The sequence below is a fragment of the Pholis gunnellus genome (assembly GCF_910591455.1).
Source record: "Pholis gunnellus genome assembly, chromosome: 12".
In the NCBI taxonomy this organism is placed as follows: Eukaryota; Metazoa; Chordata; class Actinopteri; order Perciformes; family Pholidae; genus Pholis; species Pholis gunnellus.
Window position 1 is genome coordinate 9,803,941 of NC_136539.1, and position 15,957 is coordinate 9,819,897.

General features: G+C 44.3%; 1 protein-coding gene across 1 annotated transcript; it reads right to left on the bottom strand.

Annotated features, from left to right (window-relative positions):
* Window positions 1-1,996: 1,996 nt before the first annotated feature.
* inpp4aa (inositol polyphosphate-4-phosphatase type I Aa) lies at window positions 1,997-10,918 on the bottom strand (the record flags this gene model as incomplete). The annotated part of the gene is made up of 22 exons (XM_079169610.1): window positions 1,997-2,129; window positions 2,234-2,388; window positions 2,478-2,590; window positions 2,700-2,797; window positions 3,664-3,931; window positions 4,042-4,165; window positions 4,286-4,458; window positions 4,585-4,617; window positions 4,839-4,986; window positions 5,074-5,352; window positions 5,480-5,666; window positions 5,902-6,010; window positions 6,108-6,212; window positions 7,134-7,264; window positions 8,064-8,211; window positions 8,336-8,426; window positions 8,562-8,679; window positions 8,777-8,856; window positions 9,041-9,157; window positions 9,260-9,378; window positions 10,668-10,712; window positions 10,819-10,918. The coding sequence occupies 22 exons, from the start codon at window positions 10,916-10,918 to the stop codon at window positions 1,997-1,999; spliced, it is 2,874 nt and encodes a 957-aa protein (XP_079025736.1).
* Between the last annotated feature and the right edge of the window lie 5,039 nt (window positions 10,919-15,957).

The following is a 15,957-nucleotide window of genomic DNA, read 5'->3' on the forward strand; positions in this document are numbered from 1 at the left end:
CGTGGAGATACATTATAAGATGCTTCTCTTTGTGACTTGAGAGGATGAAACATTTGCTGTTCAATTCATGTCTAATTTCATTGACTGACACACTTGCTTGGCATTGACAGGCCTTTATTCAATATTTCAGTTTCACTTTATACCTCTGTGGGGGTGCAGGCCTCTCCAAAACTGTGTGCATGTACAACTGATCAGAACAAAGTTCTTACTGCCTCGAGAACAACGGAGAAAACTAAAACAGCATTTGGCAACAACAGCCATATCAACATAAATACCTGTAAGCAAAATAACATTTTCAAAATAAAATTCCCTGTCTATGTAAGTTTTATACAATTAAGTACATTGGAGCTGGTAAACTGACAGACGAGGTCGACAACAGATGAGGTGTTGTTGATGGTTGGTAGAAAAACGCAATATGCATCATTTCACTTCAGTCTAGAAACATCCATCAAGTGCTCATGGGCAATCGCAACAGTATACAATTGCAATAGTTATTTTTTTCTTCATGCAGGTTAAATTAATACGCATTTTAAAGTTTTAATCCAATGTCAATGATAAAGTTCTGCATAATTCAACTGATTGCTCTAGAACAGAGAACACACACTGTAATAACAAAACAATGCTTAAAGTTTGAAGGGCTATCGAACCGCTATAGTGCTGCATATAACCTTCAGAAATCTCTGTCAAAATGTTTATAGAATAATGTGACGCGCCACTTTAGAAGCCCACAATTTGTGAACCAGTTCCCCGTTGATGCTTCCAGTGAAGCACCAGAAGAACCTCAGAAATCACATTAGATGGGACATCATTGTAATACAAATGCCATAAAGTGGTGTGAGATACGTACTTTTATAAAGAAGAGTTGTGTTCGAGAGAGTGAATGAGTGTTGGATATTTATGTGATCGAAGAAGAAAGACGAGAAGGAGAGACAGTGGGAGAGAAACAGACTAAATGAAGTGCTTTGACTTCAGGTCCAGAGAAATCTGCTAACAAGCAAAGACATCTGTTTTGACAAACCTGATAGTCTAATAATCAAAGCCACGCTGGGCAACTTCACATGTAGGCAGCTCCAAGTGGCGGAAAGATACACAGTCATCTTCTTAAGAACAATCACTCGCTTGCTTACCATTTTCCTAAATTTGTCACCTCTTGTCTTGAAAAATAAGATAAGATACGTAGGCTCTCAACGCAGCCTCACTTTGTGTTTTGGGCTGAAAAAAAATCCTTTATCAACAACTTACCTAATGTAGCTTTAAAGGATAAGGGCGGTATTATTCCTTATGTCATTAAATCCCATTTAAAGACCAAAACCCCGTATGTGGCCCATTTATACCTCCTACACACAAACATAAAACAGAAACAAATATAGTTTGTTTGTTGTTGTTGTTGCTAAAGGTCAGTAATTTTTTTTTTACAACAAATGTTACATAAGCAGGAAGGAGCTTTACAGCACTCAGGAAATAACCTGTGCCAGCCCCCCCTCGATCAATTCATTGTAAGTGTTGGTCTTGCAAATGTGTTGAAAAATGTAGAATATCTGCAGCCTGATCCTTTAACTGACAAACTGATCAGATCAAATAAAAGCAGTGAGGACAAGTACAAACATGTGCCCCACGTCATCTTTCTAAGGGGCGGAGACATTTGCACATCCTATTTCTTCCCGGAGACAAGTTCAAATGCGTCGGCTGAATGCTTCCCGATGCAACGACTGGCGTTGTCTGCGCACCGCTACGATGTAACACAAGAGAGCCGTCTTTCTGGCCATGAAGTGTGAAAAGTGTGTGATTCTAGCACTACTGGAGGAGAGGGGAAACCGCTATAAAACAATCTACAGTAGCACTGGCACTTGGACAATTATCATCTTAACAGTGACTAAGCACAAAACGAAGGGCTGTTGTTCCAGTTTGTGTTTGGTATTTTTTGTTTGTGTGGTGCTATCATCATTATCCCCCTCAGTCTTTTGGGGTTTTTTTTTCTCCAGTCAGAAGAGCCCACTTAGGTCTCCACTTTCCCGTACGTGCCCTCTGGAGGGCGATACTGTTTGGGGAAGGCCTTGAGCTGGAGAGAGTTAAAGGCGTATTTACGACATCCCACATTCTTCATGGTGTTCTCTCTCCTGCAGCCCTCACTGTGGAGAAACAGAAGCTATGCATTATTTACTTTTCTAACGACCTGTCGACGCAGGGGCAACTAAATCGGTGAGGTTTATGACTTTCGTCATGGTCGGCTGACCTGCGCATACAGTCCAAGGCCTGGTAGAAGACCTGTGGGGCGAGGGCGTGCTCCTGCTGCAGGATCTGACACTGCTCCAGGGTCAGGGACATGGCTGTGCGGTCCTTGGCACTCTTACAGCTGGTGAAACGCACTCCGTTCAGGCGGCGACATGTCTTCAGGGTTAGAAAAAAAACAAAAACAATCAGAGGCAGAAGACAGAGCTTTTAAATGTGCACAGAGAAGACGTGGGAGGCAAGTGTACCTCGGCTGCTTGCCACAAAATCTCCACGTTCTTGCTTTTCTTGGAGTTCACATTCTGGCTCAGCTGTTTGAGCAGCTCGGGCAGACTGGTGGTACTGCGAGAGCGAGGCAGGCCTGAGGAGGGAACAGAGGAGGAGTGAGGCGAGTTAAATATGAGAACAAGGAAATAAACATTTTTTTCCTTCGGATTAAAAGTGTTTTGCGTGTATGTATGTAAACTCACAGTCTTCTGGCAGGACCTCTTTAAACTGGTCGTAGTACGAGCTGAGGCGACTTGTGCTCTCCTTGTTGATCACCTCTTGTAGTGACGTGTCTCCAAACCTGGAGACACATTTGGGATATTAGAGCTGAAATCTTTCATGACTATCACACTTAATAAGTCACGTCATTTCAAAATATATTTCATCGCTGGACTTCAACCTACTGCATGCAGGTTTAATGTGTTACCCAGGGAACTGATGCTTTTTAATGTCCTAATCTCAACCCAGTTTTATTCGTTTAAAACCAGCAGCCTTGTTCTAATCACTACATCTATTCAATCCTCATTCAAACCTCTTTTTGTATTTACTTCATTCTCAAATGTTCTCCATGTCAAATACATTGAGAGGCCCCCGGTGAATAAAGAGTAGAAACATAACCATTTGACTATAATAAAACTTCAGGACTGAACAGGTCATAAATACAATACATCACTGTGTTATTCATTTTGATTACATTTGTTTTAATTTACAATATGATGTTTTCTTTTATAATAAATCACAACATTATTCTTTTTCTTATTTCAAACCTTCAAATTTTCTTTTCTGCTAAATTTGGGGTTTTTAAATGTATATTTTGTGCAAAAAAGTAGGCATGTTTAAAAGAAATAAAATTACATTTTATTTTTTCCTCATGCCTCAGATCTCATAAACAACTAGATACAAGCTGTTGAATAATTGAACCATGCCAAATGTATTCAACAGTTATCCAACCTGATGTTTTAAGAGTGAGTCATTTTGATATAATGACCATTATTCCTCTTTTTTACTTGGTAAAGGCACTCAGATAAATAACTGTATAAAAGTAATAAGAGTAAATGACGTTTTTTTTTAAATTGCCATTTCCCCCTCTGGTGCCCTTTCTCTTCTTCATTTTCTTTCTGTCTTCAAGCCCTCAACCTTTCCTGTCCTCTGATCTCAGGGACTCACTTCTCAGCCAGCGTCTGCTGTTCGTTGATTCCCACATTGAACAGGACGGGCTGCACGCGCAGCAGCATCCCGTTCTGAATCTCTCGTGGCAGCGTGTCGAACATCGCCCCGGACATGGGAACCCTGACGTTGAAGCCGTTCCTGTTTCCTGTGATCACCGGCAGCATGTCCGGGGCGAAGCCTGAAGTTGCCTGGGTAACTTTAAATGTGACATTTCTGAGGTCCATCACTCCGACGCTCATATCCTCCAACATGGCCAGCTCCTCACCTTTAAGACACAAGGAGTCATCTCAGAAACACGAAGGACAAGGCTGAACAGATTTCAGTGAAACGTCAGGGCCATGGGCTGAGGACCCATTTGATTTTGGTTAAGGTTACCATAAGTGCTGAGCAGGCCCTCATACTGCACCAGTAAGCCGATGGTGTGTAGCTGCCTGAGGAAGCCTGAGTCACAGAGAGAGTTCCTCAGCTTGATAACGAAGCCGCAGATCAGCGCCGTCAGCTGCAGGAAGCACAACTCGTATCAATACGGTCATGTTTTTCAAGCAATTCTCCAAAAAACTACGAATGTAGGAAAAAGACAGAAGAGGTAGGAGGGTGAAGAAGACACATGTGGACGGACCGTCTGACAGAAGACAACGTCGCGGCGGTACTGCAGGGTGAGGCTCATGGCGATGGTGGGGGCGTTGTCCTGCATCAGCAGAAACACCATGGCCTTCTTGGCTTTGTCGCTCATCAGAGAAGCACAGTCCGCCAGCGTGGTGAGGAGAGGGTACAGAGCGTCGCTCCACTCCCCTGCAGACACGGCACACATTGCGTAAAACACTCGTATACACACACACAGGGAGGGGGGGGGGGGGGCTTTTACTTTTATTTTTAGGTTTAATACGGAATGATTTGTAGAGGAAATAATGCTCTCACCTGGGGACTTTCTTTCTACCCCTGGGCTGACGTCTACGAGTGAGAGAAAAGGGTTTTTTTTTAAGATAAGGACACAATTCCACATCTGCACAACATTATACTTCAGATTTTAAACATCCAGCGACACTGAAGCAGTTAGCATGAATAGGAGAATGAAACTACAGATGTGAAAGACATGCAGGAGTCTGGTGAGAGACTGACGACGATGATGGCCGATACCTCATGAGAGCACCTACAGCAGTGTGTCTGCGTACCTTTCTTAGTGGTACCCGATTCCTCGCTGGCGAGCAGGAAGACATCCTCCGAGCTACTGTCGCTCTGAAGTTTGTCTCGCTCCAGCAGACTGGCCACCCTCTGGATCACGCACTCCAGGCTCTTATTCACATTGAGCCAAACCTTCTCCTGCACACAAAACACATTACAAATGAACATTAAAAAACAACGACACATGAATACAGACATCAAGGAGGCAGATGGACTTTGTCTTACCCAGTCCTCCTCGTGCAAATCTGCCTGCAAGGAGGAGCGCTTGTTTTTACTCCCTTCGCTGCCCTCCGGAGGAGCTGCGTGGCGAGAAGGCGAGGTGGCGGCGCGAGACGGGGAGGTCGGGTGGCGGCAGGGGGAGCGCGACGGCGAACGAGAGGAGGGTGAAAGGGAGGAGGAGGACGGGGACGGGGTTTGCAGAGTGGAGTCTGGGCGGGCGGATGCCAGGGCGAGGATGGCTGAGGACAGCAGCTTGGAGTCACACACGTTCACCAACTGACGAGTCTGCAAGAGGAGCGGGAGAGGACACAGGGAGGCAGAGGGAGAGTGAAAGAGTATAAGTTCAAACAGAACATAATCCACATCTCAGCTCTTGATTAACACGCTCCAGATCCGCTGGGCGATCTCCTACCTTCTCCGATAGGATGGCCAGGGTTCTCTCCAGAGCGTTGGCCGAGCGCTCCTTGGCGGCTCGTGACAGACGTTCAGTGTAGTAACACACTTGTGTCTTCAGAGTGTTTATTTGGCCGATCAGCTCCTTCGCTTTCACAACATCCTGAGGCTGGTATGTCATTCCTTTAGAGCCAGAACCAGCAGAGCTTTGGGTGTGTGTGTTGAAGCGGGTGTGAAAGACAAAGAAGATAAGTATGGAAGACACAGCAATGACAAATAACACACAAGAATCTTACGGTACACGACTCGTCACCTCACCTTTCCTCCTCGTAAGTGCTGATTGAGTGAGGCAAAACACACGACAAAAAAAAGATGAATTAACCGCTCATAAAATCAAACACCACTGTGAAGCGCGTGTATTTTCTGTTTTGCTCTACTCACTGTTTCCTGGCTTCGTCAAGCCTGTGCAGCAGTTTTCGGAGGCCGCAGCCTTTAAAGCCCTGATGATGTGCTGCAGGTGCACCGATAGTCACAACATCGTACGTCCGGTCTGATCAGAGGACAGGAATAAAGAGGATGCAATAAGATATTAAAGAATATTTTTAAAACTTTGGCCACACATATATGTATGCATTATAAACACCTACCATAGCCAGACTCTCCCTGTACTCTCATCCTCTGGATGTGCAGATTAGTAGGAATAAACTCCAACTTCCTCTCAGCTTTCAAGGTACTAGACTTAAAAGAAGGACCTGAGAGGGAGCAGAAAGTAAGAAAGAGGTTCTTTGTATCTGTAAATACCATAACAAGTTACAGAAACGTCCTAATGTGATATTTCACATGAAAATATAAATATGTAAGATGTTGCACTGGTTGTTGTGTGCAATTTTGCAACATTTATACATTTTTACTTAAAGGGAAACTCATCAATTTAGTATTGCACTTTCTTAAAGATTCTTGCATTAATGAGAGACAAAAAAAAAAGAACAGCAATGGTCAAAGTTGATGTGGAAAAGACACCTGAAACTAAGAATTCCTTCACTTAGAATACGCCCTTCATATCCACATATGGAGAGGGTCCTCTTCACAGAGCGAAGCCATGCTGCCCCGCCATGTTTCTACAGTAGCCCAGAACGGACAAACCAAACAATCTAGAAGGAGCCTTTTGCGATATTACATTACCCGAAGGCCAACTGCAGCTCCACCACACGCTTGTTGAACTGCGGTAACGTGAGCCACAGAGTGCAAAACCATGGTACCGCCAGCCACCGTATGACTCCAGTTTCTGCGTAAGTAGTGTTGTTATGGAAAGGATGGCCTCTGAGCGAGGAGAACGGCGCTACCACGCTTTTGCACTCTGCAGGCGCACATTATCGCAGGCTTTGAAGGGGAAGAAATCAGCCAAGGGGTATTCAGTGTGGTTGCGATCTGCAACCACACTGCTAGATGGCACCAAATCTTACACACTGTCCCTTTAAAAGCGTCTTTTAGTTCGACCTTTTGAATGGTAAATGCCCAGATACATCAAACGCAAAGCTCGCAGTTTGTAAAGCTTGCTTCCTATTATAAATGTGTAGTACTCCCTGTGACTGATTGACTTGGACATGATTTTTTAGATTTAATTGGGGCAGTGCCCCCTTAAAATGATGTTATGAATAGCTTGTGTTTCTAACCTTTGTATTCGTGCAGGTCACTTATGGTCTCCTGGTAGGTGAGGATGATGGTCTGATACTGAGTGATGATCTGCCTCCTGAGGTTCTCCCAACATGCAGACAGCTCGCCCAGTTCCTCCAGCTCACACACCCTGCACAACACACACACACACACACACACACACACATTTACGATCGAGACATCCAGCCGATGCACTGATGATGTCGCAGCTGTTTGATGTTAGTGGCGCTTGTCCAATTAGGGTCTGCAGCTGAGCAGGTCCTACTTCTCACATCACCCACATCACAAGCAACCATTAGCAAGAACGGCAGCAGTGGGAGTCGTAACGATAATGGGTCTTTGACCTTATGATGATGACAATATGATAATAAAGAATATACAGTTCATGATATTTTACACAAAGGACACACTCGTTGAGATATATACTGTATATCTGATAAGAATCTGTTAAAAAAAACATTCTGCTACACAAATTATGTAGATTTCTTTCTTTCTTTCTTTTGTTTCAAGATAAAGTTAAGAGTCCGAATGGAGTCCAAAAATATAATTATATTGGAAACAAAATGTTTTTGCATAATATTAAACTAACTACTTCACCTTTTACAAATTAAACAACATAAATTACACCACAAATATTTGTTTTTTACAAGACACACAATAATATGCACTTGTCAACGCCAGGACAAAGCAGTGCACGAGATATTAAATAAAGGAAAAGCAAGGGGAAAAAGAGAAAGAAATAAAAAGACCAAAGACTGTAAAAGGTGAGACTGGTGACCGAGACAGTCAAAGTAAAAACAACCAAGAGACACAGAGAGTTGGACATTGACACTGCTTTGCTTTGAAGGGTCACTGCACTACAACACCCCGCTGCTCTTCTGCAGAGATGTTAAAGCCTCTGATCAATAGTATCAATTTTCAGACTTTACCTGACGGCGTCTTCCTCCAGCAGCAGCTTGACAAACTGTCGAGGAATATGCAGGGAGAGCGCACTCTCCGCCATCTGCTCCAGGATCCGAAGGTGGTTGCCGTCGGTGGTGGGGAGCCGGTACATTCGAGACATGACGCCCCCAAACACTGAAGCAGACCGAAAACATACCAGCACAGCCGTGTATCACCATCACATGGCTCGCAATGCAGACTGTTACTAAACTCCCGCTTAGAGGAGGTTGGTACCTAGTTGAAATAGACACACACTCACCAGCCTTTAGCAATGGGTCTTTACACAGAGATGAAGACTTGGATTTAATGCCCATGGATTCAGTCAGGCTTTCATCAACAGGGAGAACCATCTGACACACACGTGGACAAAAATAGCTGCTGATAAATCTTATATCAATCAAACAATCAATTAATCACCCCAACATTTCAGCTTTAATACTTTCACAAAACAGTTCTGTTCTGACTCACTTCTCCCGATCACTCACCCTTCCATTAACAGTGTCTCCTCTCTGTAATCTTGCAACGGGAGCTCTCTGCTCGCGGTTCTCCTCTATCTGCCAGGCGATGACGGTGATGTTCCCAACGCGGTTGTTCTCCGCTGACCTGAACCACAGTAACATTGACTAAATTAAACATCCCCAAATATCATTTAGTCACCCATAGAGGAAAAGGGGCACCGTGCGCTGTGTCGGCCTGTTACCTGAGAGTCAGGTGCAGTCTGTGGTGTTTGTCCTGCAGCAGCTCTTTCACAGGAAACATGGCTGAACCAAGCATGTACATCTGTCACGTAAACAAACACACACACACACCCACACACACACAAAGGATTTAGAGGATTTCACCCAGATAAGTGTAGACTATTAAGGATTTAGTAGATAAGAACTTTATTCACTTCCTAACAGGAAATTTGAAGCCAGTAGAGTCAAGTGGTATTGTAAGAAAGGATTCTTGCGTTTGGGCTTACCGTGCCCTGTGTGCGGTCCTTTACGTCGTAGACAGACAGCTTGACCTGAGTCTGCTGAGAGATCAGAGAGTCCTGAAAGAACGCCACGCTGCTCAGGAAGATAGGGTTACTGGTGCCCTGAGGACAGAGAGAGAGAGAGAGAGAGAGAGAGAGAGCTTAACTGGTTTTTGAAGTCTCCAACAGTGGGCAGTAAGCAAGGGAAAGCGACCAGTGGTGTACCTCTATGATTTCAGTTTGAGCGTGCTTGGTCCAGAAGGCCTGGGGCGGAGTGGTGCAGCTGATGGCGACGAAGCTGGTCGGCTTACGGTCCAGAGAGGGAGTGACCAGCTCGCTGCAGGCTGCCGCAACACAGAAACACAGGGAGAGATTACAGACGGTGGGATTTAATGGTGGGATGGCCACTAATCCTTGGCCATGGGAGGAACGTAATACTGTATTCTTGCAGCACTTGTTTACAGTAATGCTTTCAGGTTGAACAACGGATAAATTGAACAAGTCGTTGCACAGAAATGATGTTGTCGCCTCTTGAGCCAATCAATGACGTGATGTGTCAAGATCATCCAAAGCAGCATCAAATGATGTGTTTGCCTAATTATGGGCAGCTGTAAACATTGATATATTATCAACTTAAACTAATATGGAGAACATGATATCAAACAGTTGCATATTTACAGACATGGAACAACATCATCGTTCATTTGGAGTTGTGTGTCTGGGTGAATGTAAAGTCCAATATCCTTCTTGGTCTCTCCGCCAACTACTGAGAGAAATTCGGTCTCTTTAGCTGCTAATTGCTCCACTTAGTTCACCGGACAGTAGCCAACTTTGTCTCTGAGACTTTGAAAATCTCATATAAAAATAAGTATTAGCGCAGCTTTAAAGAACGGGGTTTAGGTGTTATTCTTTATTTTCTTATTGTCAACAAATCTTAAGAAAAGACCAAAACAACAATGCATTAGTCTGCCATCAATTCCTTTTTGAAACCCTCATTATTGTACACTGTAGTTTTTTCGAGAACATTACTCAAACAGAAGTAAAAAGTGCATTTGTTAGGGACTGTTTTCATCTGGGACTTAATACACATTTGGTGCACTACTCAGTTTTTACCGCAGCAGCTGTATGTGGGATTGACTCAAAACGGTGTAAATAAATCATAATGAATGAAGACGTCAGCCGGTGCAGCGGTGTTACTCACTAATGTGTTTTTGTGTGGAGCAACAATGGAGCAACAATAAAGAGGAATGAGCTGTATCGGGCTCTTGGACACACAGACGACACTTGCCCGTGTGGTTACTAGGCTCAATTCATTGTTGGTTTTGGTCTGGTCATGAGATTTGGTAACGCTCGACTACCTTGGACTCATTATGAAGCGGACTCTGTCAATACAAGGTGTAAGTTCTAGTAACAGGACACACAGTCTGATCCGCATTCAGTGTGCAGCGGTGCATTCATGGCTTCTTCCTCAATTTATTCTAAAGGAGAGACAAAAAGGCAATTCCTGATCAGTCAGTGGTGACACGTGTGTGCGTGAATTGCCTTTTCACTTTGGAATCGGTGTCCCTGCACCACAAAGGAGACATAGCAAGTGTTCGTGCGTGTTACTTTGTACTCTTCTCCTTCAACGTACCCACACTAAACTCCAGCACAGGCTCGTCTGGGTCCTGACTGTTGCCTGTAGGACAGAGAGAAAAAAGAGGAGGGGGAGCTCTGTTTTAACGCCCTGGTATTTCATCGCCAATGAGGTAAACAGGTTACCATGGTAGCAGTTACTTAGTTACCCGATAGAGCCAGCCCCATCATCTCGGCTGAGAGATCAAACGTGTTGGCCCGGTAGACCGACCACGGCCGATGGCGGGGGCTGCGCTCCTTCCCGGACATGGTGGGTTCGCGGCGGTGCTGAGGATGGATTTGTAGAACAAAAGGGCTGAAGAGTGGAACGATGTCGAGCAGACTCGAAAATCAAAACTCCGTCCGTCACGTCAGTCCTTTGAGAGGATTGGCTGGTTTCCCTTGCGTGTTGATCTGAGCGCTCACACGTTTGGCGATGTTAGGTCTGAAAGAAGCAGACAACAAAGTGATGCAGCTGATACAGACTGGGCAACTACTTGATACACGATGTCATCCTTTCATTGAGATGGCAGCTGAGCTCAGAGAAATCAGACAGAATTAGAAAGCTGCTGGTAATTAGCCATGAAGGTTGCTACTGGCTCAGCATCACATTACAGTCTCCAATACACAACGGTTAAAGCGATGAATAACTAATGAGGGTTGGATGTCTTGGCACGATGCTCCATTGTGAGATGAGCAGGGATTGAGAGTTGAGTAGTTTCCTGTCATGTGCTAATACAAGCAGTGGAGGGAAAAGTGTGACTTTTCACACAGCTGTAGGAAAATGAAACAGAGCAGCACACTGAATCTTCACCTTCTATCTCCTGGTGCTATATGTGCTTTCCTGGTGTTCTTTCACCTTTCTGACAGGCTAATGTCAAACAAACATGCACAGACAGATATATATATATAATGAGGTAAATGTATGCATGTTATGCATTAAGCCAATCCGCTCCAGACATAACATTCTAGGACACTGTGGAAATCTTGACTTATAATAAAGCATTTATTGCCTTGGACCTGATTTATTTAGTCTGAGGATCTTTGTGTCTAAACAGTGCACAATCAAAAATAAAGCGCCTCTAGCAGCCACTAAAAGACACACACACACACACACACACACACACACACAAAAGTTTGAAGCGACAAACAATGTATATGTTGTATATTTAAATCAAAAGGATTTATCTTGAGGAGCATGACTTTTTCTCTGATTCTTGAAATCTTTGAGTAATATTGGAAACCTGAAAATGTCACATAAATGTACCATAATAATTTGTCATGGACTCGTGTTCATAACATGACATTTTGACCTGCCAGTGGTGTAACACAAGAGGACAGCGGGTCACTGAAATCCCCAACAATCATCCTCTGGGGGCCATGAATATAAATACCAAACTTGATAGTAATCTGACCTGCAGTTCGCTAATATGCTGCTCTAACACGAGTAGTTGAAGTCAAACAAAAGGACTGGAAATGCTTAAAATCTCTCCATATCTAACATCCAACAGAGAATTCAATAAAATCCCTCTTTTCTTATATAAACAGTGCAGCCGCTACAACCGTCACAGGTACAACCTTCTCATTTATATAACAAATATTACTCCACCACATCCAGGTAATGCTTGTGGTGCACCGCATAGTGAAATCGCTACGTGGATGACACTGCAAAGCCGCGGCGTAAAGGGCTCCTCGTGTTGTTAACCGAATAACACGGCTGCTGCCAAGTTCATGTGCAACAGCGAGAGAAGAGGAAACAGACTGTGCCAAGTGTGGCACACGGTGGAAACACTACGGTAAGGGTGAGAATCAGCAACAAGACAATCAAGCTGTCAGTATATTGATTTACTTTCCCTGCAAGGCACAACGAAGCACAAATATGAAGAGAGAAGAGAAGTAAGACGCAGAGGAAGAGGGAGAAAAAAAAGGGTGCGTGAAGAAAATGTGAAAGGTTAAGAGCAAAGGAAAAGGATGCAGCAGGTGGTCTCATGACTGACCTGAGCTGAAAGGTGCTTCAACTTGCCCTAAGAGGTAAATGTTTACATTTCCTGTGGCATGTCAGACTCAGTTCACATTTCCTATTTAGTGCTTGTGCGTGTGTGTGTGTGTGTGCCACACAAATACACACTTGCCTTTGCTCAGAGTGATCAAGTGGCATAAATTTCTCTCCCTCTCAGCCGTAACATCCACACTCCTGGTGGATTGAGGGCATATCTGGTACCGTGAGTGTCTGTCTGTCTGTCTTTGCCATTACACCGACAAAAGGAGAACAAATGTGTGTGTGTACCACTGTGCATTCATGTGTAAGGCCTTCGGCATCCGTGGTCTATTTTTATACGTCGTGAATGTGTTTTGACGTCACATGCCACGCACAAACCAACTCAAAGTCATGTGCGTATTGTCACACACACGCCAAATCCAGAGTGTGAGCGTGACGCTCTCTGCCAGTTTAATCTCTGTTTTTGGCACCTTCGTGGGAGACCATAACAGATGACAATTACGGCGCGGATGCTCTGCCTCATTACGCTGTGTGGGAGTCGTTGTCAATGGGAGCTGTCTTTTAAAATGCTGTAATGTGCCGGGGGCACTGTGGGAGGCTCTCTAGGAAACCCACAGTGGATCTAATGGAAAGCCACAGGGATCCTCAGATCATCATCACATCTGTCAGCCACATGAAGTCTGCTTGATGAAGGGGAGATCGCCCAGGAGCGCAGCTCAAACGTCTCGTTAATGAACTGATCAGTCGATGGAAAATTGATTAACGACAACTTTTTTAACCGTTTATTGCAAAAATGGCAAACTGACTCTGGCTCCACCGTGCGAAGATTTGCTGTTTTCATTTGTTTTACATGATTATAAACTGAATATCTTTGGATTTTGGACTGTTGGTTGGACTGTTGAACACATCCCGTGCCATTCTATGGAATACATGACTAATCTATTAATTAATTAATCATATCAATCAATCATAAACTAAATTAAAATGTAAAGATTTTTTCTATTAATTAATCTGCTGATAGTTTTAAAATAGTGAAAAATGCCCATCACAGTTCTTACAAACCCAAAGTGACTTCTCAAAGTGCTTTTTTTATTCAACCAACAGTTCCAAAGCCGATAATATTGAAATTCTAATGATGTAATTCAGTGAAGAGCCGCCTATTGTCATTTATAAGAAGCTGGAACCACAGAACGTTTGGTATTCTTGCTTGCAAAACGACTTGAAATGATTATTAGATTACCAACGATTCAGCTCTTATTCACAGATCATAGTTAGTTGATGTCGATTTCTGGATAGGGGCAGCAAGCAGCCACACTGATGAAGTGCCACTGAGCAAAAGGCGACCTTTGACCCCAGATAGGGGAAACAGGTCAGTGGGAGACTGACAACTATGGTTTTCCAGCTTCAACAAAAGAAGAAAAAAAGATAGCATACATGCAGCAAGGATGCAAGTGAGGTAGTAACAGCAGAGAGGACAGAGAGGATTCAGGTGGGACTCGTGGTTGACAGTCCTCTGGGGCGGTCTGGAGACTAAACTGACCCAGTTAGTGAGTCTGGCGGTACACAGCTGGCCCCCTGCAGATGCTGTCAGCACCGGCTGCACTGCAGTGCCTCCCTCTCAGATGTCCTCATCCTTAACTCACTTCCTCCTCATCCCTTTAAATCTCTCCCGAATGTCCCCCTTCTTCTGCTTTGTCATCATCCCTCCCCTTTTCTTTCCCTTTTTGTGCTCCAGCCATCTCCCTTTTCCTGTAGCCATGGTGTCCCTCTCAATTTCAATCTATTGATCCGGTTTCGGTCCAGAGCTGAGCTGTGCTGATCTGCGTCCCCATGAGTCCGACCTACAATCGTGGACAGGGCTGACCACATCCACGAATCGCTTGGATTGACGAGAGAGGTAGAAAATATGCAAACGTGTTCACTCACAGGAGGAAAACGTTTATCCGCACACAGAAACATGCAAACACAAGCATGAGGAGGAAGTAACGTCACGTAGAGAGAAGCTCTTGTTACCAAGACAGCAGAAACCTTTGATGACAACGATGATGATGAGTGGTGATGAATGAACTACAGGATGATGCTACAGGATCACACACAGAGTTCATCTTTACTCCAAGTATCAGGAGAAACACACACACACACACACATCAGCACACACAGATGCAGGAGACAGACAGAAAAAGAGGAGACAGTTAGAGGCGAGCCACACAAAGTGTCCTTTAGTTCCCTCTCTGTTATGAAAAGAGTGAAAACAATGATTCAACAGATCAAATCTAATCCTTTCCGCTCTGTTGGGAGCATCTGGGAGGCCTGCAATAGCGTGACACCGTTGCTTCATGAGCAACACATCCGGTTTTAGATGTAATGTGTATGACAAAAGAAAAAACAACCATATATGTAACATTATTCTCCATAATCCTACATGAACACTCTCCTGGCCTTTGGTACCTGCGTGAAACAGGGTGTCATCCAGTCTGTTTAGCCTATGTGTGCGCCAGAGCTGTCCAAATGGGAATCTATTTATGGCAACGTCGGCCAGTAATACATTACTTCTGGATACATATATATCCTCTGACACTCGGACAATAACAACTATTGCGTCATGATATATCTGCTGGTGCTCATTCGGCGAGGCTGCCGCATGGTGCTGCAGGACGTACAGCACAATAAACAACACGCCATGTATAAGGATAGAAACAGATACATGGACGTTTGAGATCTTGCCAATGACAGTAAAGATGTCTTATTCCGCTCCTGCTGCGAGATGCTGGTCTCGCTTTACGACAGCATCCACCGGCTTGAACAAACGTCCTTCGACAAACCGTTAAATGATGAGATGTCACATGAGAAACACTTGCGAAAAATATAAATATGTCATACCGTTTAGAGAAATGCGGAGGTGTCTTTTCATATTGATGCGCATCCTGGTTGCTACTCGACGATGTCTGCAGTTAGGACTCGCCCTGACTCCCTCTGACACATCGAGACGTAATAGCTCCGCTGTACGCAGATCCTCCTCCTCTCCACGGGGGGGCGCGGTCGGCGTGGTCTGCAGGGAGCCACCGTCCCACCGCAAATAACCCCACGCGCTGCTGCAGGTGGGTTAATACGTTCATGGAGAAAGCGTGGGTGTTTTCACATTGAGCCAAATAACAACATCGGTGTCATTTGAATACTATGGAGGCACACGTTATGATTAATATAATAAATACCCACTGTGAGTCACAGTTGATCTGGCTAAAGCAGCTCTTTAATCCAAAATAAGTTTCTTTTTTGTAAAGTATTGTTGTTTGCTATAATAGATCCGTTT